A 24,881-nucleotide genomic window follows, 5' to 3' on the forward strand; every position below is an offset into this window, starting at 1 on the left:
AGAAAGTGTGCGCCCAACACAGAAGGGATTTATTTTACTGTGGGGCAACTTAGACTCTGGCCTCTGTCCTAGACAACACAAGGGGGCAAGAAAGAGACCCTATTGGTCCTCTGAGAGCTTGCAGTCAACTTGGAGAGGGGATGCTCATACAAAAAAGCCCACCAGACTGGAGGCTGGGGTGAGTCCCCAAAGGAACTCCTGGGAATAAAGAGGCATGTTTCAGAGTAGGAGTAGAAGGGCCAGGGTGTGCGTGGGAGACCTCCTGGAACAGGCAGGCCACAAGGTGAGCACATAGCAGGCTCCTAACCTATATTTAAAGGAGCAGGGACCCTATAAATATACACACTTGTGTGTACCTGCATACACGCACCTGTCTCTAGTGTGTGGAGCCCTGGTGAACAAGCATACTCCACCTGTCTGTCTCTCCTAGCCAGCCCCTGTGTGACATCCATGAAATACCTTCTGCCACCCACCTTGATCAATATCTGTTTCGGCTACGTGGCCGTCACCTGAGCCAGATCAAAGAAGCTGCCCTGGCCTTGAAGCTCGGCCACAGTGAGCTCCCCACTGCCCTGGAGCAGGCTGAGGACTGGCTTCTGCGTCTCCGTGCCCTGGCTGAGGAGGTAATGAATCCTGAGGGGCCTTTCTTCTTCAGCCTTCCTCCCTCCTGGAATGTAGACCAAATGTTTACACTGTGATACATCCTGGGTCTGTTGCTGGGTGACCTCCCACCAGTCACTTAACCTTACAAGCATTAGTATGTTCATTTGTGGGACACAATAACATACGTACTAGGTGCTACAGGGTCCAACTCAGAGCCTGACACACAGTAGGTACTCAATAGATGGCCTAGTGCCCCAACGGATGTCAGAGCAAGGCTAGTACCAGAACCCAGAGTGCCTGGCTCTAGGTCTCCTGTTGAAGCCTGCTTCCCAGGAGCTTGACTCCTGGCCCACTAGTCCCTGTCTGTAGGAAGGGAGAATGGTGAGAAGGGATGGTGCCCAGACATGTGCAGGGTACATGTGTCTGGAACAGAGGACTGTAGACGGGCAATGGGAAAGGCTGGTTGGGAAGGGCTGATGAACCCTAGAGCTTCCCTGAGCAGGGTGGTAGGCACATGGCCAGTTCCCCGGGCATATCTTCATAGTGGTGAGGACTGTGCCCCAGGCTGGTCGTTGGCTGCCTCTGGAATCTTACTTCTCATCCTCCCCTCTTCACAGAATTTGTTCTATGGCTGGGGTGGGCAAGCGCTGAAGAGACCTCCTCAAAATCCTCCCAGCTCCTAGCCCTAGGTCTGGGGTCTCTCTCTCTCTCTGAGGAGCCTTGGAAAGGTGGTGAGGAGCCCCTGTAGTGGTGGCATCTGCTCCTGTAAGCCTGCAGATCTTAGGGTCCTAGGGATAGTACGGGGAAGGAGGCTCATGTGGGCAGAGCCCACCTTCCACATGACTTAAGAGTTAGACTCCATGCTCTAAGCAGGGGCATCTTCGCAGAAACCTATGGGCATCTAAGAGACATTTGTGGGACCTCCTCTGGAAGCTGGGGCCAAAGACAGGGCCCTGAGTGGCCAGGATAGCATTGGGAGCTGGGCGAGGCAAGACTTTGTGGCCTTTGAGTCAGAGGTCAGGCGTGGCATTGGGCATGCCACCATCCCACCTTGGCTGCCATTCCCGCTCCAGCCCCAGAACAGCCTGCCGGATATCATCATCTGGATGCTGCAGGGTGATAAGCGTGTGGCCTACCAACGGGTGCCCACCCATGAAGTCCTCTTCTCCCGCCGGGGCCCCAGCTACTGCGGCAGGAACTGTGGAAAGCTCCAGACCATCTTCCTTAAAGTGAGTATTCTCTCTGCCAGGGCCACCATAGCGTTTTCTCAACACAAGGCCTTTCTTCAGCTTCCCCCGACTCCCCATTCAGCCCGGTTCTGAAAACTATCTGAAAGTCCTCAGATGTTCATCTTGGGAAGGGAGGGGTATTTGAGAAAAATTCCTTCCTTCCTTCCTCCCTCCCTCCCTCCCTTCCTCCCTCCCTCCCCCTTCCCTCCCTCCCACCATCCTTCCCTCTCTTCTCCCCTCCCTTCTTCCCTCCCTTCCTTCCTTCTTTCCTCCTTCCTTCTTTCCTTCCTTTCTTCCTTCCTTCCTTCCTTTCTTTCCTTTTTTCTTTCTTTCTTTATTTCTTTCTTGTTTTTTTGAGACTGGAACTCACTTTGAGACAATACTAGCCTCGAACTCACAGAGATCTACCTGCCTCTGCTTCCTGATTCTGGGAATAAAGGCATGAGCTGCCACGCCCAATTAAAATACCTTTCTTTTTCTTCAGTTTTTCCCAAACTCTCCAGGCCCTGCTCCGTGAGTCTAGCATGTTTGTCAGTAGGACCTGGAATGTAAGCTTGGAAGTGAACTAGGAAAACAGAGTGTGGTAGCACTTGCCTGTCCTAGCATTTGGGAGGTAGAGGCAGGAGGATCAGGAGTTCAAGATCATCCTTAGCTATATCCTGAGTTTGAGAACACCTTGGGCTACATAAGACCCCGTTTAAAAAAAGAAGTAAATTAAGGGCCTCAAGTGTGTGTGTGTGTGTGTGTGTGTGTGTGTGTGTGTGTGTGTGTGCGCGCGCGCGCGTGTGTGTTTATGTGTATATCCAAGACTTCATTGGTTCATGGGACTGGTCCCCAACCTCTTCAATGGCCTCCAGACCTGCCCCACAGTCTCAGGAGCAGTTGATGGGGGAAATGGGAGTGGGTTCTTGTGGAAGGGCTCCCATCACCTTCTCTAGGTGAGCATTGAGACACAGAGCCCCAGCGGCTTTGGTCATGGCTTCAGCCAGAGGATTGGACTACAGGCCCCCTCATGAGGTGACTTCTCTGTGTACAGCCATTCCCAGTGGCCGGGGAGTCAGCTGTTTCTTACCACTTCTCATTGCTTCTAATGGCTGTGCTTTCAAGGCCTCTTCAGCCTACATGGCTTGCCCCGCTTCCAGCCTTGCCCGTTTTCCCAAGCTCTCTACTGCAGCTATTCCCTTGTTTACTTGCTACCTCCTATCTTCAAGCTTCCAAGAGGTCATCATTGGCCATATCCCAGCTTTGACCCTTCTGAGTAGAGCCATAGAACCATCTTCTGGCTGCTAGCCTCCACGGTTTTCTGTTGATCCGCCATTCTTGTTGCCCCTTGGGGTGGCTCTAGCTGTCCAGCCTGTGTAAACCAGCAACAGGCTGGTTGCAGTTCTGGCTGGCCTTGGGCATGTCACCAAAGCTCTCTGTACAGCCCACTGTTATAGATCAGTGTGCTGGATAGTTTTATGTCAAGTTGACACAAACTAAAGTCGTCTGAGAGGCGGGAACCTCAATTTTTTTTGTAAAAAGTGCCTCCATATGATTAGATTGCAGGCAAGCCAATAGTGCATTTTCTTAGTGATTGGTGGGAGAGGGCCCAGCCCATTGTGGATGGTGCCGTCCCTGCGCTGGTGGTCCTGGGAGCTGTAAGAAAGCAGGATGAGCAAGCCATGATGAGCAAGCCAGCATGGCCTCTGCATCAGCTCCTGCATCCAGGTTCCTGCCCCATTTGAGTTCCTGCCCTGACTTTCTTCAGTGATGAACAGTGATATAGAAGTGTAAGCCAAATAAACCCCTTCCTGCCAAGTTGCTTTTGGTCATGGTATTTTATCATAGCAATGGTAACCCTAACTTAGACAGCCATGCCTGAGATATCAGTATGCTGGGAGAGTGACCTTTCAGAGGAGATGGTATGGGGTCGTGTGTGTGTGTGTGTGTGTGTGTGTGTGTGTGTGTGTGTGTGAGATCACCTGCTCCTGGACCATCTGAGGCACATTCTTTGTTTGATCCTAACCTCAAGTTCTGGCCTCAGATTGGCCTCCGAGGCTGACCCTCTCCTTGTGTGTGTGGTATGTGGAAGGGGAGGGAGTGTGGGAATGGGTTGGCAAGGCAACGGGTGCTGAGAGTACAGGCAGGCTGTAGCCAGGCCTGGTAGACTTTGGAGCATCTCTCCCTCCAGTTCTGACCTATTCGCCCTGAAACCTCCAGGAGGGGAACTGAAAATGTTCCCTGATTCCAAGCAAAGAAAGAAAAAAAAAAGATCCAGAATTGTTTCTCGAAGTCTTCCCCACTGAGTTCATGAGCTTGCCAGTAGCTCCTGAGCAAGCGCTACAAAAATGTTGGCAGCGGGCAGAGACCAAGCAAACACTGGTGTTCCTTAACTTAAACCCAAGCTGGAAAAAGTGAGCACCACAGAGGAGAGGAGCCCCAAACTAGACATTTCTTTATTTGCTGTTGCTATTTTGGGTTGGGCAGGCTGGCCCCGTCTGGGGGAGGTTGGTGGTGGGGAGCTAGAGGTGGGGGAAGAAAGGGAGGAGGCAGGCATTCCTGCCATGTCCCAAGGGTTGGTGGCTTGGAGGGAAAAGGACAGCTAGCCACCCTGAGGGAGGGGACAGCTGAAGTGAACACCACTGGGAGTTCCTGGACCCTGGTGGGGTAAGAGGTGCCTCCATACTTCTCCGAAGAATGACTGAGAGGAGTTGGGTTGAGGAATGGGATAGGGTCAGCCAACAATGGTCGACGCCACTTCCTAAGCCTTCTCTTGGTCTGGGCTCTACCACCCGGGGTCCGGGCCTTCCCCACCAGCTTGGGAACCCCCACCCTAGCTTCTCAGCCTGTTCTGAACCCACCCAGACTCCCTGCTGCTCTTCCTCAGTGAGCTATCTCTCACCACGGTGTCTCCTCTAGGGGACAGGGTGTCATTTTAAGAGGGAGGAACTCCACTCCCCAAGGCCGAATCTGACCTTTGGTTTCAGTCAAATGGTGAAGTAATCCTAGGGAACATATATATGTTTTTAAATGTTGGGTTGTTGTGGTTATTCCATTTGGCAGAGCTTCTGAAACCTTTGGGATAAAAAATAGCTGAACAGCAAGGAGCGGTTAACGTGCTGATAAGCACTTGAAATTGTGGGGACATTAGATGCAGTGCTCACGTCTAGCCAAAGCATGAAGTACTAAAAATGAAATGAAGTGCCTTTAATTGCTCCTCTTCTGGAGCTGGGTCCCCGCTCTTCTGTTTCTAGGATGGTGCTGTCCAGCGCAGCAGCCTTGCATAGCTATTTAAATTAGTTAATGACAATTAAAGTGAAAATCCCAGTTCCCTGGTTACATGAGCCACTTGCCAAATGGCGAGGGGCTTCCCTATTGGACCTTGCAGATCTGAGCCATTGCCATTGTAGTAGAAAGTTCTCTCAGATGACAGAAGTAGGAAGATAGTGGCAGAAAGGGCTATTAGAGACCTTGTACATGATCCCATCTGTAAAAGGCTCCTACATGGTTGCTATAGCCTTTTTTGATGAGCAGGATTTTTGATTCTATATTCCATTTCTATGATATTTGGTGTAATTCTCCAACAGGGTACACCTGACTGGGTGTTGAGCTGCTATGCCCAGGGCTGTGAGTGTTTGTGTTTCTTTGATCCCAGTATCCCATGGAGGGCGTGCCTAGGACCCGAATGCCTGTGCAGATCCGGGTCAAACTCTGGTTCGGGCTCTCTGTGGATGAGAAAGAATTCAATCAGTTTGCTGAGGGGAAACTCTCTGTCTTTGCTGAAACGGTGAGTACCTGCCTGCCTACTGGCCCTTGAATCCTGGAGTTGCGTGACCCCTCACTGGTTTTTCTTCTTTGGTCTGCAGTATGAGAACCAGACGAAGCTGGCGCTGGTTGGGAACTGGGGCACAACAGGCCTCACCTACCCCAAGTTTTCTGACGTCACAGGCAAGATCAAGCTACCAAAGGATAGCTTCCGTCCTTCCGCTGGCTGGGCCTGGGCAGGGGACTGGTTCGTCTGTCCAGATAAGACGTGAGTGGTAGTCTCAGGGTGTCCAACCACAGCTTCCATTTCTCCCCAGCCCATCCTCTGAAGTCTTGAACTCTGTGAGTCCTTATACCTGCTCCTAGCTGGGCACAGCTGGTCACAGCTGCTCAGACTCCCCTGGGGCTGGCACTTCACCAGGAATAGCTCAAACACTCAGAAATAAAATGTTGCGTGTGGCTGGGGAGACACTCAGTGGACAAAGCACTTGCCACACAAGTGACTTGATGCGTTCAGTTCCTTGGCACCCGTGATGAATCCCAGTACAGTGCCTGTCTATAACTCCAGTGCTCCTGTGAGGAGTTGGAAACAAAGACAGAAGAATCCCCTGAGGGCCTTGGGCCAGCTGGCCTGGCAGACTCAGCAGTAAACAACCAAGGGACCTCATCTCAAACAAGTGGGAAGTGAGGACTGACACCCAAGATTGTCCTCTGACTTCCACATGGATGCCCTAGTTTGTGTGCATGTACGCACACTCAAACCTATACCTGCCATGTGCTTGTATACACACACATATTCATACATATATACAGAGTCCTTTATTATGAAGCATACCTTAGAGTTGGCGCCCAGTCATGTGCCTTGTCCCCTATGATACACAGAGTCCTCTCATTGCACATGTATGACCATTCCTGTTCCAGGCAGCTCACCTGCTCCCTGAATCTCAGTTTGTGCATCCTTCTGTGCAGCCTCAGCCACTCTCTACACTTTTTATAGCTGGATGACATCCAGTACCTTTAAAAAAAAAGTTTGATATATACTACAGAATCAAGTATTGAATCTTTAATGTACTGCTTGATGGTATTTTCTTTGTACTGTCCATTGGGCTTTGGTGCCTCTTATTGGTCCCCCTTTTCTTCTTTTACCTTGGGTGACACATTATGTTTTTCCTCTCTCTCTCTCTCTCTCTCTCTCTCTCTCTCTCTCTCTCTCTCTCCTTCTTTTTCTCTTTGAGACTGGGTTTCTCTGTAGCTTTGGAGCCTGTCCTGGAACTTGCTCTTGTAGACCAGACTGGCCCCAAACTCAGAGAGATCTGTCTGCCTCTGTCCCCGAGTGCTGGTATTAAATGTGTGTGCAAACACTGCCAGCTTGGGTGGCACATTCTATGGCCCGTGAGCATCCCTACCTGTTCTGAGCCTCCTGTTCACCCTCCGTCCCCATCTCTCTATATTACCCCCTCTAACTGTGTCGTGGTGAGGTTGACAGTGCAGCTGGGCTGAGGTGTAATACTCTCCTGGAAGCAAACGGTGGCTGGGGTGTCCTCAGTGACCCTCCGCCTGTCCTCCCCAATAGCCTGCTCCATGATGCTGATGCTGGCCACCTGAGCTTTGTGGAGGAGGTTTTTGAGAACCAGACCCGGCTACCTGGAGGCCAATGGATTTATATGAGCGATAATTACACTGACGTGGTAAGGGGTGCTCCAGGTGGGTGGTGCATGCTTTCCTCGGGGTCCTGGACGTTTGGTCCCATGAAGAGCTTGTGACTCAGAAGCCTGGGTGACTTTTCCCCTTTTCCTACTTGCTGACCTAATTGCTCTGTGCTCCAGAAGGATGGTGTTCTCAAATCATGTGGGTGCCCAGTCTGTATCTTTTCACACTTGCCTGTTGTATCTCTAGAATGGGGAGAAGGTGCTTCCAAAGGATGATATTGAGTGCCCGCTGGGCTGGAAGTGGGAAGATGAAGAATGGTCCACAGACCTCAATCGGGCTGTTGATGAGCAAGGTGGGAACACAGAGGCTGGGGTCTCAGCCGGGCCACCTCCTAGCTGTGTCAGTGAGACCGCTGAAGGCCCCAGGTGGTTGCCTGGCTTTCATTGGGTTACTTCACCTGGGAACTTCCTGAACAGGCCTCCACTTCAAGCTTCTACTTATGCCCCGAGTTTTAGCTGCTCAGGGTTTGCGCATGCCCCAGAGAGAGAGATAGCTTAGGAGAGATGGGGATTTGCTGACAATGATTTACAGGTTTTACTCCACCCCTTAGGCTGGGAGTACAGTATCACCATCCCCCCAGACCGAAAGCCGAAACACTGGGTCCCTGCTGAGAAGATGTATTACACTCACAGACGTCGGCGCTGGGTCCGGCTGCGCAGGAGGGACCTCAGCCAGATGGAGGCACTGAAGAGGGTGAGCCAAGGGGAGGTGGGCGGGAGTGGGGCTTCTGGATGGAGGAGGCCAGTGCACCTAGAAATGTCTGAGTGTGCATAGAGTGCACACGGGCACATAGACCTGTCTTAGTGGCTTTCTGTTGCTGTGATGAATAAAGCATTATGACCAAGGCAGTTTAGAGAAAAGGAGCTGGTTTGGGCTTGTAGTTCCAGAGGATTCGAGTCTAGCACGGCTGGGAGGCACAGCAGCAATGAGCAGGCATAGCAGTCAGAACAGGAAGCCCAGAGCTCACATCTTGGAACATAAGCGTGAAGCAGAGAGAGAAAACTGGAGGTGGTGTGAGGATTTTAAAGCCAAATCCCACCCCCCATGACATAGTTTCTCTAGTAAGACTAGACCACCTGACCCTCCCCAGATAGTGCCTGGGGGGCATTCTCATTCAAAACACCTCAAGACCCAGTGAGTTCACTGGCGGGTCTCCAGCAGATCAGTTGGGCGCATATACACACCACACTGAAAATATGAGTAACACAGTGTGCACAGACCACACTCGAAGCAAATTGATCACATCAACCTCTACAGATCACACGTGGCACTCACAGATGCCTCCATATACATGGAACACATACGGATGTCTGAGTACCGTCACTTACAGTCCCCAAAGGCTCAAGGATGCCAAAGGCGGTGTTTTCCGCTTGGTTTCCTAAAGGGAGACTCCATGATATGGAGGCTCCAAGGCAAGGGGAGGCAGGAGATGGGGTCCACACCACCTGAGCTGCCTGCCATTGGCTATTGGCTGGTGGGTATGCTGTGACATCTGCACCACAGAGAAGTGGCTGAGTAGTGATGGGCTGGGTCCTGCCCACCCTTCTGGCTGCCGGTGATAGGCCACAGTGTGAGTGTATTGGCTAGCGCGAGACCAGAGAAGAGCCATCAGTGTTCACCCAAGGACACCACGGAACACAGGACAGGCCTACAGTACTTTCTTGTGAGCACATGTGAGCACATGCACTTGTCCCAAAGTCTGCACACGCTCATGTCCAGCCCCCGCCCCTCAGAACCTGCCTTCCCAGGTCTTCTGGTCATCTATCCTTCATTCCTAAGAACACATTTGAGTTTAGTAGCAGAACCAGGTCTCTCCCACTCTTTAAATGGGAGAGTCTTTAGGGGATTGGCTTTCTTTTTCCCCCTTAGAGCAGCAACTCTAGAGAGGGATTGTCTGGGTCTGGGGACCGGTGGTGTTTTGGGCAAGTCACTGTGAACCAGGATGGCATTCTTTCTCTGCATGGAAGATGCCCAGTTGTTAGAGGTGTGGGCCTCGCTTAGGTTCCCAGCCTGACTTGATAGTTAACATCAGTGCCATGTCACTCTCTTATAGGGCCTGGGGTCAGACACGTGCAGGCTTCCTGCAGGAAAGGGTGCCTCACAGTTGGTCTAGGTCCACTTCCCGGGGAGAAGTCGTCTGACCTTAGGAAGCAGGCTCTTCATTTTGCCTCTGAACTGCAGACCCATCTCTGTGTTTAGAAGCTGGGATGTGAAGGAGAAAAAGGAAATGACAGGAAAGCTTGGATTCAGGCAGTCCACCCCTAGTTCAAATAAACAGCCTGAAACCCGGTGTCTAGCTCCCTACCTAGCTAGCTGTCTACCTTCCCTGCTGGCCTCCTCAGCTACCCTGTGGCCTGGAAGTCTCCTTTCTCTCCTGGGTTTCCTACCTCAAGGCTACTCCAAGCCACCTTCTTGCAGGTGGTTCTTCCAGGTTTACCCCTTGGAATCCTGCCCTGTCTCTCCCTCATAGCTGCCTCCTCTCTCCTACAGCACAGGCAGGCAGAGGCTGAGGGCGAGGGCTGGGAGTACGCCTCTCTCTTTGGCTGGAAGTTCCACCTGGAGTACCGCAAGACAGATGCCTTCCGCCGCCGCCGCTGGCGCCGCCGCATGGAGCCACTGGAAAAGACCGGACCTGCAGCTGTGTTTGCCCTCGAGGGGGCCCTGGTACATTGGGTCGCATCTGGCTGGGCTTGGGTGGGGTGCAGCTCGCCTTTCCAAGGCTGATGTGGGACAGGCATAGAATCCCTAGGGTCATGGTTTCAGATGGAACGTTGGCCAGCCATCCTGGCTTGGGTCCCTGTGGGGTGGCCTGTGGGGAGAGTGAGCAGCATTCTAGGTGTCTTCCTAAAACAAGGCAGCTTCTTTCTTGACACTGGAAGACCCACTGCTTCTCTGAGTGTGAAGATGAGCGGTAATCTGGGCCTCTGAGTGGCTCACCAGACAGCAAAGCCCAAGGACATAGAGTTTCCGGCAGAGATAGCCTGGCAGGGATGGGAGAGGTCTGGGAGTGGCCAGAGAGGCCTGGTGACGCTGGCATATCTTGATGGACACAGTTCTCCATGGTGGGGGCTTTGCTAGGGTTTGGGGGAGACATACCTGAGAGAGGGAAATCCTGGATGACTACTGTTCCCCCGTGTCATCTTCTATAGTCAGTAGCACTGGAGTCAAGATCAGGGTGGTGAACCCCAGGGAGAGATGATGGCAATCGGAGCAGGGCCATTTGGGGCTTGGCGGACAGCTTGTTCTCTATTTTGGTAGTCTAGAGACTCCTGGAGATGGACCACCACTTCTGAAATACAGCTGGTTTTATGTATGCACTTTTTTTGTGGGTACTCTGGGGTGTGGACCTGGGAAGCAGGTCTTGTCAGCCTTTGCACACAAGGTTGCTTATCCGTGTGTGCTTATCCGTGTATGTGTGCTTATCTGTGGGTCAAAGCAGCTGTGAGGTCTGGGAGAGTCTAGTAGGAGTGGGCCCAGGATGTGATGAATAGAAACAGAGAAGGAGGTAGAAGCCAGTGGTGCTCTCCCCCCAACCCCCAGAGGCTGGCCACAGAGGTCCTTCGTCTCAGGTAGTGCAGGGGGAAGAAAGCCCCTGCAGGCCAGGTGACAGCCTGTAACAGGCTTGTAGAGAGAACCTTTTATTCCTAAACAAAGCCCTTTGAGGGAAGCAGTCATCCTGGGCTCTGGGCCACTAAACAGTTGTCAGCCAGGACAGGAGCAAGTGAGATAACTCTGTGGCTTTCAGGAAGCAGGGCTGTGTGTGGTTGTCTTTGTCCTGTGTTGGCCTGGTTTTGGCACTGGGCAGGGCCTAGGGAGGGTCCTGTGGCTGAGGCTGGAAGTTGGAGTGGAAGAACTTGAGGAAGGCCAGGCAAGCACTGAAGGGACCAATTCATTCCCATTAGGCAGAGACTCATGGCTGGGGAGATGGCTCAGTGGGCTGAGTACAAGCCTGGGGCTATGAGTTCGATCCCTAGCTTCCACATGAAAAGATCCAGGTGTGGTGGCATGTGCTTGCGTTCCCAGTATCGGGCAAGCAGAGGCGGGAGAATCCTTGGGGCTCTTTGGCCAGTCAGCTTAGCCTAACCATTGAGACCCAGGTTCTAGGGAGAGATTGTCTCAGAAAACAATGCGAACACTACAGAGAGACTCTGCTCATATGGGCTGATGAGCAAGGGGGCTTTGGGTCTCACTCGGCTGAAAAGTGCTCCAGAGGGGAAGCAGGAATCAGGTGGCAGGAAACTGAGGTCTTCAGGACGTCCCTGGGACCCATTCCTCTGTCTCGGCCTCTTCTCATGCTTCTTTGCTCCTTGGTAGCAATGACGGTGGCAGAAGACATGCCACATCCCGACAGTCACAGCACCCTGCTGGACAAAGGCATGCTGCCTTCCCCACATATGGAGAGTCCAGAGTGGCTTAACTCCAGGAAGGAAATGGCTCCAGCTGGTCGTGTGTGCCTGCGCCAGTCCCTGTGCCTGGGGTGAGGGGTGGAAAGCTCTGAATGGCCACACCTGGGCTCTGTGATACAGTACCACTAGGTTTGAGAGAGGAACTTCTGAAAAGGAAAAGAAACTGGAAATAGTGGTAAGCAGAGAGTTCTGGAGGGAAGATCCAGGCCTCTTCTCAGTGGGTACCAGGGAGCCAAGGGCATGGTCGAGCAGAGGCCAGGCTCTGGCTGGAGCAGGGCTTGGGGATCATGAATCAAGCAGCTATGGGAAGTAACTGAGAGAGATAACCTCCCATCAGAAAATCCAGGCCTAAGACTTCCATGTGGGGCAGGAGCTGTGGGACCAAGGTGATCTTTGGATTGGCAGAGGGACATATAGGGGTGTCAAAGGCTCAGCAGTGTAGATGGGAAGTCTGGCATTCGATGTAACTATGTGAGGAAAGTAGACTTAGTGGCAGTCTGCCGGGTGGCCATGATGTGAGACTCCCCTCTGTATGCCGTATCATTGGTTAACAAAGGAACTGCTTTGGACCTATAGCAGAGCTTTAGGGGAACAGCGAGGTGAGGAAAACTAAGCTGAGTGTGGTTATTTCGGGTCTGGGCAGGCAGGAACACACTAGCGGTCCTCTTACAACATGGCCAGGGCAGGAAAGCAGGAGGAGTTGGGGTTGAGTGTCAACTGGGAGGGGCAGGACACATGATCAGAGGTACCCAGACACATGGCCAAAGGCAGGTGCTAGAGCAGGGCGGGATTTGGAGAAGGAAGGCAAGCAAGCAAGGCTCGGAGACATGGGCCAAGATTCCCCTTGTAAAGACTGGGAGAATGGGACATGGTAGTGATGATATTTCCCAGAAGCAGAGACATTGACTAGTCTGTTGCTTGTGGGAGAGCATGTCATGGGGGTCCACTGACGTCAAATGTCAAGTTGACAGGCATGGGAGGGTGGATGAATTTTTTGATTCACTTGTGATTAGTAGCATTTTAGATGTTATTTATTTATTATGTATACGATGTTCTGCTTGCATGTGAGCCTGCAGGCGAGAAGAGGGCACCAGATCTCATTATAGATGATTATGAGCCACCATGTGGTTGCTGGGAATTGAACTCAGGACCTCTGAAAGAGCAGCCGATGCTCTGAATCACTGAGCCATCTCTCCAGCCCCCATTTGTGATTAGTTTATGATACATGGAACGGAACCACCTCAGGAAGTCCTCTGTATCCCTGGGGGACATGGCTGCCAGAGAATCTGAGGGAGAAAGTCTGTGAGTGCTTGGGTGGATCCCCCAGAGTTCTGCAGTGTCCTTAGGAGTTCTCTTTCTGGGCAGAGCTCTTATCCTTCTGGATAGTAACTGTCTGGACCACTGAGCATATGGAATCCCCAGCCCCAGCACAGACACGTGACCCCACACCATACTTCTTTTCTACAGTCACTTTTACCTGCTTCCAGCATGGCCAAATGATGGACTGCGTTTCCATTTCTGAACTTATTGGCTTTGCCCTGGTACATGCTGGTGTCTTAGCTCAGGGACTGGGACTCATGCTCACTCTGTATCTCAGGATAGATTGTCAGGTGTTCTGTTACCAGTACCACACTGCTGGTTCTTGGTGTCTACTAATGTCTGACCTGCACTTGGTGTACATGTGACAGGCTTCCCAGGTACTCTGGCTCTTCCTTCTGCCTCCCACGCCTCTGGGACTCTGTTACGTCACTCATGGAAGAGACCACATCTTAGCATCACTGGAAGGATTAGCAGTGACTGTGCTGGCTAATGAGCAGAGAAGTCAGTTAAGGACCTGTGACAATGCTGACTCTGAGGCCGTGTCTGGGTGGGGCTCAAGAATCTCTACCCTTAACGAGGTCCTAAGTAATGAGCTGCTATTGCTGCTGCTACTGGCTCCGTTGAGTATGGAGGGCAGAAGATGGAGTACATTGGCCTCCATCTAGATGCTTTCCTGAGAGACGCTGGGTGTGTGGCATAGATGGGGACAAGATAAGATAGCTCGTTCTGCCCTTTTGTGGGTCTGATGCTAGAGGCGTGGTCCACGGGGGAGCTCCTCTGGGACTTAGGGCTGAAAGAGAGAGTTTCGTGTGTGACTGCAAATAAACCTTCTATATCTTTGCTGTTCTAGTTATTCCAGAGTGACCATGCTGAGGGGGAGAGTGCTGGGAGGAGGTTATAGAGAGAGACCTTGAAAGAGCCAGGGAATGTCTGTGGGTGGGGCTGAGGGAACCTCTTGGGAATCTGAGGGGTTCGAATGTCTGGACCCCAGGACTAGGCCTGGTTATGCCTTGCCTCCTGCCACCCCTCCCCTGGCCTGCCAGCACCCTCTGGAAATCGTCTCCTTGGAAGGCAGGCCCTGTCTGCTCGTTAGCACCAGCAGCAGGGGCCAAGCCTGGCTCCCTCCTCAGAGCGGGAGGCCCTGGCTCAGTCTGCTAAGCGTCTGCTGTCTCCATCCCGAGCATTATTTTATTTTCGTATTATTCTTTTTCCAGCTAATATCCTGGCATTCCCAAAGACACCGGGTTTCATAATCTTCCTGGCGTTCCCAGGGAGCTGGGAATCGGAGTACAAAGCCACTATTATAGCGAGTTCCATCAGCCTCCTCCTTACCCCACACCCCTTGCTGCCGCCACAGCCACCACCACCCGGCTCCCACCCAGTTACCCCCTCCTGACGCCACCAGCCTCTCTGGGAACTCTGGTGACGGCTGCTGGGGATGAGCTCACGGAATCTGTACTGTCACCCTTGCCCTAGGCCTGCCCTCCAGGCACGAGGATTTTCCAAACCCTGCCTCTGCATTTGGCCTTGCTAGAGGGGCAGAGGCAGCCTGGCTGGGAGGGAGAGAAGGAGGGAATGAGGAAGGGAGGGAAGAAGGAAGGGAGGAAGGGAGGAAGGGAGGAGACAGGCCTGAAGTGTGTGCTGGCGGCCTTGGTGCCTTCTAGAGCTGAGAAGGACTTCCACATTCAAAGGTGCTTGTGAGCCTTGGGGCTGTAGGAGCCTTGGGAAGTTGAATGCCTCTCTCTCTCTCTCTCTCTCTCTCTCTCTCTCTCTCTCTCTCTCTTCTGCCCTTTGGCAGATCTGATACTTGCTGATGCTTCTGTATATATGTCTGTGTGATGGTTAAATTCTGGTATTAGGCCTCTGGCATTATCTACTCCTCTAGGGCATTCAAGTCCCCAAGAGAGAATTACTAAATCTTTTTAACCATCAAGCAGATAGGTTTACATGTTGCCCTGTATCCCACAGCCATCCTGGGAGACTTGACTCTGACATTAACCCATCTTACAGCTGGGACAACTGAGGTGCCACACATCGCTCTTTAAATTCTTTTCTGAAGTAACCAGAATAAGAAAAAGCAGTTTTTGTTGTATCGGGTGATGCAGCTATGGGGTAGTGATGTCACTGTCACCACAGACAGCTCTTTGAGCTCTGAAATGCTGCTGTGTCTGTCCTAGAACCTACTTAGGGTATACAGTAGCCCTCCTCTCTCTCCTCAGGCACTTTCTGACTCTTGGCTAGATCACCAACTACTACTTTCACCCTCTCTTTCACTAGGGCAAAGCATCTCTCCTGCCTCAGCCAGGGCTTTTAAGAGGTGGCTTATGGAGAGAAAATTTGAAGTGTCAGGAGGCTGGCACTTGGGTAGCATCCTTGGTTATCCTTGCTCCCTGCATTTCAGACAGGCAGTCAGTTCCTCAGGGCGGCTATATGTGATGAATACATCTCTCCACCCAGGGAAGCTGCTACCCAGGAAGCCTACAATAGGCTAGCAGAGACCCAAATAGTAAGAACCCTTAGAGACAGGGGTCACCACCCTGGGCTGTTGTCCATGAAGGGCAGTTGTGAGTTGGAAGGACTGGAGAGGGCGGTCATGGAAAGACCAGTGCCGATATGAAGAAACTGAAGACCTGAGCTGGCCAGAATTGAGGTCCCACAAGGCTTGGCCAGGGTGGGGCCATCTCTGGACCTGGATGAAGTCATACTGTGTGCCTGCTACCCCAGCCCAGTTCCCAGATCTGTTCCCCCTGAGCAAGGCATCCTTCAGAGAGTTGCCTCCTGGGTAGCTATGATCGTTGGCTGCGGGAGGCTGAGTTATGGGAGGGCCACTCTGTATCTGTCCCCAAGTTCCTTTCTCGAGACAGGGATTCATGTATTCCAGACTGGCTTTGATCTCACTATGTGGCCTAGGATGCCCTTGATCTTCTGACCTGACCCACCTCCCTGATGCTGGAATTACAGGTGTGCACTGTCCCTTATGGTTTTACACAGTGCTGGGGACTGAAGTGCCAGGGCCTTGTGCATGCTAGGCAAGCACTCCTCCTATCGAGCCCATCCCCGGATCACCTGAAGTAAGCCCTTGTTCCCTACCTGACACTGTGCTGTCTGGGGCTTGAGGACTGGCACACCGCTCAAACAAAGATCTCCCCATCCCTCCTGTTCTCCCGCTAGAGAGGACAGTTTGACTGTGTCCTAGAATGTGTGGGCCCCGTATCTGTCTTGCTCCAACCTGGGTTTTAAGATGTTGAGGTCCTAAGTGAGTGTACCTGCACAGTTGGAGCCCCTAGGTATGACATTGCACTTGAGAAGCTAGGATCCTCCATCCCTAATGTATTTTTAAGCACAGCCTGGGACATAATTCCCAGTCATTCTAAGAAACCAGGCATGAGGAACCAAGGCACTTCCAGACAAAGTGGGACAGACACTTGTTGAAATTCTTGAGGCCGCTGGCACAGGAAAGAACTTGTGCTGGATGTCTCTGCAGAGAGGACACTTGGTCCAAATCAGCCACACGTGGCACTGTGCACTCTCCGTGTTGCCTGGTGCCCTCCCAGCTCCATGGGGCGCTCAGGCAGTAGTTTTGCAAAGACTTCAGTAAAGACTTAAGCGGCTGATTCCAAACCCTTCTTCCAGCTGCAAATTAAATGGGGTTGCACCCTTGCCTGCTATTCTACTTAAGACCTGGTTGAGAAGGGAGATCTCCAGTCTACTCCCTCTTATACAGGCCTCTCAGGCCTTGGTCTGGCCTGCTGTCTTGTTGGGGGCTTCTGTGTAAGTGGTGGCAGCTAGGGAAGTGCTCTGAGTCCTGGGTATGACTTCTTCTACCCTAAGCTGGCACTCAGCCCTCTTTAGCCTCTCCAGCACTTTACTTAGGTGCTCTGAACACTGGTGGTTTCTGGAAGAGAGACCCTGGTCTTGTTAGGGAATCCACCATTTAACTGCAGGGAAGAGACAAACTGTCATGGTATTGTCACTGTCAGATGGGGAAGATAACGACACAGCAAAAGCAATAACCTCCCTTCATAGAGCAAGGTTAGCACACCGTGGGCCATAGACCAAATCTAACCCACGCCTGCTTTGACAAATAAACCTCTGTTGTCCCATAGCCAGTGTCACCTCTGGATGGCCTGCCACTCTGTTGTTCCTTGACGAGCCTTGTATCTGTGACAGAGCCTGTGTAGTCCTCAGTGGTACAGGTATGGACGCCCTAGCTGCTGTGGACATCCCTCATGTCCTGTGCTAGGATATGCACCACAGGTACCTGTGGCCACCGAGTCTAACCAGCCCTGGGAGGCAAGCTCCGTTAGGAACCCATTTTGAAGAGAACGTGTCTTGCTTGAACTGTCTTCAAATGCAAACCAAGGAAGACTGTCTCACATCACCGTGTTATTTCGCTGTCCCTGCAGAGCTGGGGATGAGGAGAGGGTGAAGATGGTGATGCTCCAGAGGGTCATTAGAGGGTTGTGCTGGCCAATGCTCGGCTGCCAGCTCTCCAGAAAAAGCCACGCCAGGCTTCCCAGTTCAGACTTAGAGCACATGCTGATTTCTACTGGGGCAATTCCATATGTGTGTGTGTTTTCTTTCTTTGTTTCTTTGGTCTTTTTAGGCAGTCTCATGCTAACTCAGGCTGTCCTAGAACCCCTGTTCCCTCATGCCCCTGGCTCCAAGTTCCAGGGCTATAGGCATGCACCACCACCTCTGTTCTAAAAATAGCAGTTTCTCGAGTTGTAAATGTAGAGTTTCTCCTGTCTATTAATTGCCTTGCAAAGTCCCGAACCCGTATCAACTCTGGGCTGTGGAACAATTGGGGTCTCCGGTCGTATTTGCATGAATGGAGGGGTGGGCAATGCTTAGTTCCTGTTAGTAGGATCCTTCCCAGGGACCAGGCTCTTCTTGCTTCTGCCTCCTGTCCTGTGGTGGGAGTGGTCTTCCCTGGAGGGAGGAAGATGGCAGTCACTGGTGGTAGGCTGCACCTCTTTGCTTGACCTGGCCAGTGCAGGGGAGATTGCTGGGGTCTCCCTGATGCTCCCAGCAAGCCCCCAAGGCCTTACTGATTCCTCCCGGCAGCCATGGTGTTGCATCTGGGGCACTGTCCCAGCCTTCTAAGCTTGTGGTCGCTCTGCCTGCCTCTAGCTTCCCTCGCTTTCCCCTCCCACCGCCCCACATGGGTGCTGATAGAGTTCTCCAGGGAACTCACTCAAGGCTCCTTTTGGAAGCTGGAGCAGTCAACCTTCCTGGTGGGTGGTGTGTCACTCTGAAGGAACCTCAAGCATGGTGTTGAGCCTTTTCTAGGTCTTTATCTCATCTGGATAAGGGAGGGGATCCCTTTTGTAGGCATTCCCCCCAGAACCTGCCTGCTTCCTTTTGGTTGAGGGCCTTGGAGGTCAGCCCTGGGCAGGCCCAACAAGGCTTCACTTTTTCTTCAGGGACATTTGGGGGCACTCCATGCATCTCTGAGGCCCAGTTTCTCCTTCTTACTGCCTCAGGCTCCTCCAGGGATCCATGGCCTCCTGCCGGGCAGCAGTGGGTTGGAGGCCACCCAGTCCCCCCCAGAGGGAGCCATAGGATCCCGTACACAGCTTGCCCTAGGACACAGTGTGTGGCCACAGACGGCATGGCTGCCAGCCCCAGCCTGGGAGTCTCCACATGAGCTACGGAGTGAAGAATGCGGCTGTGGGAAACCCAATGCCCTCGGCCAACAGGGCTGGGCAGGAGTGTGTTAGAGAGGGGTGAACGGGCAGAGACCCCAGCAGGGGCAACTGATGGAGCCTGGCTGTTTACAGGACTCTACTAGGCACCCCCTCCCAATTTTCCTCACCTGCCAGCTGAGCCCTTCTTTGATGCTGCCATCTCTAATTACTCAGTACCCATTTCAGGAAGCCTTTTCCAAAGGGACATCCCAAAAGTCCTCTATGCCCTTTCCACATAAAGAGCAGCCTATTGGTTAAAAAAGGACCCTGGGTGGGGGTTTCCTCCTGTGGCAGTCAGGCCATGGACTCCTGAGGTGAGGGGAACACTGTTAGCCACACAAGTCACTACCTCCTGCCTGGGATTTTGGTCTCCGAACTGTCCATATTGCCCAAGGCAAGGACTTGCTGGGGTTTCCTTCTCTGGAGTCATCTCAGGGCCAGGTAGAGGGCTGAGGACGTGGGATAGAAAGGTCGTGCGTGCCTTGCTCGCTGCCCTTCAGAAGACGACTGGCTAGGCAGGGAACTGCTCAAGGCAGACAGTCACGAAGTGCCCATGCTTCTGCAATGACTAAAACAGAGGGAGAGCTTAAGAACAGCAGGGAGGATGCGCTGAGTGGGAGGGACAGGCAGTGCAAAGATCCTGTGGCGGAAGGAAGAAACTGTGCAAGGCCTTTAAGACAACTAGATGGGAAGGAGTGGAGATTTGGGTGAGGAACTGCTTCACATAGGCCTGGAGAAGTGTCAGTTAAGTAGACACACTGAACGCCAGGTACCTACTGAGGGCTGTAGGTACGTTATCGATTTAATTTTTTTTTAACCAATGTTTCTAAGTGAGGGGTACTACCCCACCCTTGGGTGACACATGACAGTGTCTGGAGACGTTTTGGCAGTCATAACTGAGTGGTACTGATACCTCGCCAGGTGACGAGGGATGCTTCAAACATGCCTATGACACCAGAGGCCTCACCGCTGGGAACAGCCCAGTGCAGAGTGGCCATATGACCAAGGTTAAACTCCCTGCATTTCTCACGGATGAGAGTGAGGATCGCAGGAGCTCACCATTGGCCATGCCAGCTGCCTTTCCTCAATTCATTCTGGGAACTCCAGGCACAGGGCTGGTCTGCCTGGCTTACTGTAATTGCGCATGGCCTGGTCATGGTCCTCAGTGAACATCATCACCTAGAACACGGAACTTTGCCCTGGTTTCTGTCCTCTGACTTGAAAGTTCCCAGGATCCAGCTCTGGGAATGGCCCCTGGATTTGGGTCCTGTGAAGTGGTGGTGGCGAAGGCAGGGTGTTGCCAATCAGCCGGCCAGTGCCAGCACTGCCGTGCCTCCTGTCACATGCAGCCTCAGATGGTGCCTGTTTGGGCTCCTTCCCTCAGCGTGTCCCTGAGAATGGCTTCAGCGCCAGTCTCCCCTGTGGAGAAAGGTGCTTTTCAGGAGAGGGCCAGCCTTGTCCCGAGTTAGAGCCACCGACTCAGTGGATGTCCCTGGGCCTGTCTGTGCCAAGCGCCGTTGGAGGTGCTTGGTCATTGTGGTACCCAGACTCCACACTGACCTTGGTTGGAATATTTGGTGTATCGAGGTCTGTAAGATCCCTTCAGGGTGCGAGAGGATGCTGTGAGGGAATGTTTTAGACTGAGTGTCCTTGGCCCCTTTGAGAGGCGATGAGAGCTGCTTCAGTGGTGTCTGTGGGGTGAGAAAGGGTTATTAGAGTGTCCCTGCTGTTTGAACATGAGTGGATGCTAGTATTGGGATGTCAGCACTCTAAAGTGCCAATTCAGTGCCTGCTGAAGTCCAGTAGGGAGGGCTGCTTTCCCCTCTGTTCCCAGACATTAGTGGGATCTGTTTAGGGTGATGTCCAGCCGTGGGATGGAAAGACACTGACCAGCTCTCTCCTTCTCTCTCTCTCTCTCTCTCTCTCTCTCTCTCTCTCTCTCTCTCTCTGTGTGTGTGTGTGTGTGTGTGGCTGCCCAGTGGGTGGGTCAGAGCCAGGCTAGGCTCTAGGTTGTCCCTCTGCCTGGCTCTAGGAGTGTATCTGCTCTGCCTTCTGAAGTGCTTTCCCCCATTAATGCCCAAACCCTGAGACAGGAGAAGGTGGAAGGTAGGACCACAGTGGTCCCAGATCAGATGGGGATGGCTGGGGCCCTAGGGACCATATGGGGTAACTGACAGGAGGTAGGATAGGTCAGGGAACCCAGGTCCCATGTAGAAGAATTCTCATAGGCCCTGAGCCAGGCCTGGGATACCTGGCCCAGCCCCTGTGTAAGTGCCAGGGAGGAGAAGATCTTTTCTGATCTCAGGCTGCAGGCCCAGTGCTTGTATATGGACCCGGAGAGTGTAGCCAGAGGCTCAGAGAGAGGCGCTGTGAAGGGGCTGGGAGGGGAGGCACAAAGTGTGTGTATGGTCGGTCAGCAAACAGTGATGCATTGTGGGTCCTGTGAGGTGGCCACTTCCACAACTGCATGTGCTCACCCAGTACCATGCCTGTTTGTAGGATACCTGTGTGTGGCTAGGCTGAGGACAGGGGCTGGAGTCCTGTACTGTCCATCCCCAGAAAAGCTTGTTCCCTGCTCCCCACTCAGCAGTGGTAGGAGCATCAAGGTGTGTGTGTGTGTGTGTGTGTGTGTGTGTGTGTGTGTATGTAGTGTGTGTGTGCGTGTATATGTAGTGTGTGTGTGTGTGTGCGCATGTATATGTAGTGTGTGTGTGTGTGTGTGTGTGTGTGTGTATGTGTATAGTCTGAAAATCAACCTCAGGAGTGTTCCTTAGGAGCCACCTACCTTGTTTTTAAAGAGTTTCTCACTGGCCTAGGACTTGCAATTAGTCTAGGCTTCCTGTCTCTGCTTCCCAGCACTATGGTCACAGATGTGGACTACTACATCTGGTGTTTTTACGTGGGTTCTATTGATCAAGTTCACACCTTCATGTGTGTGAGCAAGCATCTTACTGACTGAACCTCTCCTGGAATAATTCTGAACAAATGTACGATACACACACACACACACACACACACACACACACATATATACATATATATGAATACCACCCCCAGCCTAGCTCCACACTGCACAGCTCCACACTGCACAGCTCCACACTGCATAGCTTCTGGCATCCATCCCCACAGCCTATGCCTAACTTCCTTAGGACAGTGACGTGCTAACAAACTGTGCCAGGTGGGGTTCTAAGAACTACTCGTCTATCTTTAACAGGCACAGCAACTTTCTGAACTGAGCACTGTATAATTATCTCTAATCTACAAAAAATTGATTTGGAGGAGTCAAGCAACCTGTATGAAATCACGGGGACAGTTAGTGACAGGCAGCATTAGAACTTAGGTGATCCTGTTTTAGAGCCATGTTAAAAACTGTGACCAAAGAAAGTGGAGGGGTGCCATTGCACTTCCGCTGTCTGCCAGGGAGGTGTCCAGTGGTGAGACTCGGAGCCCATGCAGCTGCAGGTGGGCATTGATGCTTATCCTGGAGCCGAAGAGGAGCATGTTCCTCTTGAATGTGTGGCATGAGCCCTCTGCAAGGACAGGACAGGGGAAGACCTTGTCCTAAGAATAGTGAAGGGCAGCTGTGGGGAGCATGACCTGACTGAAGCCCGGGCCTGGGTTGAGGAAAGCAAGCCTTGGTGTCGGGTGGGAGAGATGGGGCAAATCACTTGGTCTGACTCTCAGGCATAACCTCTGAAGGATTTACACCCAGAGCTGTTTCTGCCTCGGAGGTCTGTGTATCCAGAAGAGGACTGGCATCCAGGGGCTGCCAGGAGCAGGAATTCAGGGTCAGTTTTCTGCTGTGCCCTGATAAGCCTTGTGTCCCTAGGGCGGCATGGTGGATGACCGGAGTGAAGATTCCATGTCCGTTTCTACCCTGAGCTTTGGCGTTAACAGACCCACGATCTCCTGCATCTTTGACTGTAAGTTACAGTTGGTGGCATCTGAGTGTGTCGCATGACATCACACTTGGAGTGGAGTTCCATAGTCAGGAGTGTATATATTGAGGCTCTATAGGACCGACTGTGTGCTTCCAGGCCAGTCAGGTCTTTTGGTATGTGTGCCTGTGTACATGTGGGCATTTGCGTCTGTGAGCTGGAGATGGGATGTGTGCAGTCAGGTCATTCTCACTGTGAGTTTGGCTTCCCTTTCCCTCCTCTGCTGTTTCTCTCCCTGGGACTGGATGGGCTCAGAGGATGCAAGCTGCTGCCTTTGGGCTAGAATCCTGACTGGAAGAGGCCTGCTCTGCCTGCCTTGCCATTTCCATATACAGCCAGAGTGTGCTGACCTTCCCAGGGCAGACCCTCCTCTTTCTGTAGCTCCAGTCCTTAGCAACCCTATTGATCACATGGCATCTTTTTTCTCCTGAGCGAAGATGGGAATCGCTACCATCTGCGTTGCTACCTGTACCAGGCCCGAGACCTGCCAGCTATGGACAAAGACTCCTTCTCAGGTAGGTGGAAAAAGGGGAGGAGCTGGAACTCCCAGTGGGAGGGTTCAAAGTGTGTGCTGTGGCTTGCAGCATCCTTAAGTGGCTGACTTCAGTGAGTTTTGGATACTGTTTCCAGGTCCTGATGAGTCTTCCTCTTCAGGGCAGCTACCTCTCATGTGAGACCTCAGCCTGAAATGACTTAGCTGATTGTCCCTTCCTTCCCAGGGGCCATTCTTTGTTCGATCTCTAGTGATGTCTTTCTCTATGTAGGTCACTCTGTGCAGACCTAGCTCCCTGAGACTCCTACCGTCCCAGGCCCAGCTCCCTGAGGCCCTTGCCTTCCCAGACCCAGCTCCTATATTGCCTGCCTGGCCTGGGTTCTTTATGGAAGACTTGGCTATACAGTTCCATGCATCCTTGCTTCAGAAACACACTTATCCAGGTCACTCAGTTTCCTACCCTCCTTGTTGCCTTCCACACTGCCCCAAGCATAACTGGACTTCTTCCTCCCTTGTTTTGAAGCATAGACCGTCACAGATGAACCTGTCGTATTTGCCCCATCAGGCAAAGCTTTGAGGTGTGGTGACTGTGGCTTCACCAGGTTCATCTTTGCTTGCACCCGTTACCCATGAGCCCCAGCTCCGCCAGCTTCGATCCACAATTGCTAGCCTCCTGCATGTGCCTGACCTTTGCATTTAATGCCTTCTCAGCCTAGAATGCATTTTTTCCTCAAGTTCAACTTCAGGACCCAGCTCACATGTCCTCTGGCTCCCCCAGTGCTTGGCACCTCCCTAGTATATTTCTCTGTGCCCCTGTCCACTGTGGGGCTCAGTTGTGGTCTGTCTGTGGCAGTCTTCCCACCAGCTGGGTGCTCACACAATGAGGTGTCCAGATATCCCTCGGAATCTTCAGCACTGGACATCTGGAAGAGCAGACATTTACGGAGCACCTGTGTACCAGCCAGGTGTCCCATCTCCTTATTTCATAGGTAAAGAAATAGAGACTCAGGTGGGTTCCCTAAATTGCTTGCAGTTGAAAGAGCTGACAGGTGACAGAGTTGAGAATTAAGTCCAAAGTGGTTCCCTCACAAGTACCTACCTACGGTTAAGGAGGATTGGGTTCCGTGCGAGTGGCCTTCTGGTCACAGAATGGCTGCGCAGCTTGTAGTTACCTGCCCGTCCTTCTAAGCCCAAGCTCTCTATCCGGCACAGAAGCTGTAGTTCCCATCCAGATTCCTGGGCTCTCAGTGACCTGCCCCACTCAGCTAAGCACCCGCATCTAGAGTACCTCCCTCCTGGGCTTTGGGAGCGGGTCCTGAGAGAGCCCTTTGCACACCGACGTTGGCAGGCTGGGGGCAGTTAGACATCTACAGTGGCTGTGTCTAGGACTTTGACGTTGGAGCTGGCACTGAGGACTGTAGAAATGGACTGAGCCCCAGACCAGTCTTTTTCCTTTTAGCGGCGTGGTGTGTGGGTGAGGGTAGAAGGCTGTTTGTCTTCTGTGGACTGAGCTGGTTAAGGACCCCAGAGGTAGCCTGGGCAGCTGGAGCTCAGCGTGTGGATCATGCAGCAGGGTCAGCAGGCACCGGTCTGGGAGATGTCATACTTTCCACCCAGATAAACATCCCTTGAGCTTTGAGGGCGCTGCCCAGGGCTTCCTCAGAGGCCACGGGCTGCTGAATGAAAGACCCGATTGAGCAGCAGCTGGGAAGGAAAACAGCAGCCAACACGGGGGAACCTATAAA

General features: G+C 52.5%; 1 protein-coding gene across 16 annotated transcripts in view; it reads left to right on the forward strand.

Annotated features, from left to right (window-relative positions):
• The window catches only part of Dysf (dysferlin), a 204,419-nt gene that overhangs the window by 104,448 nt on the left and 75,090 nt on the right, over positions 1-24,881 (forward strand). For all 16 annotated transcript variants that reach the window (XM_048416689.3, XM_048416694.3, XM_048416691.3 and 13 more), the window contains 10 exons: positions 431-623; positions 1,677-1,832; positions 5,470-5,601; positions 5,681-5,847; positions 7,153-7,267; positions 7,476-7,581; positions 7,840-7,982; positions 9,780-9,953; positions 22,535-22,628; positions 23,081-23,158. In XM_048416689.3, the coding sequence (XP_048272646.3) occupies positions 431-623; positions 1,677-1,832; positions 5,470-5,601; positions 5,681-5,847; positions 7,153-7,267; positions 7,476-7,581; positions 7,840-7,982; positions 9,780-9,953; positions 22,535-22,628; positions 23,081-23,158 (1,358 nt within the window). The remainder of the gene's footprint in view (positions 1-430; positions 624-1,676; positions 1,833-5,469; positions 5,602-5,680; positions 5,848-7,152; positions 7,268-7,475; positions 7,582-7,839; positions 7,983-9,779; positions 9,954-22,534; positions 22,629-23,080; positions 23,159-24,881) is intronic.

The sequence above is a fragment of the Myodes glareolus genome, chromosome 6, assembly GCF_982192425.1.
Source record: "Myodes glareolus chromosome 6, mMyoGla1.1, whole genome shotgun sequence".
NCBI classification, from domain to species: domain Eukaryota; kingdom Metazoa; phylum Chordata; class Mammalia; order Rodentia; family Cricetidae; genus Myodes; species Myodes glareolus.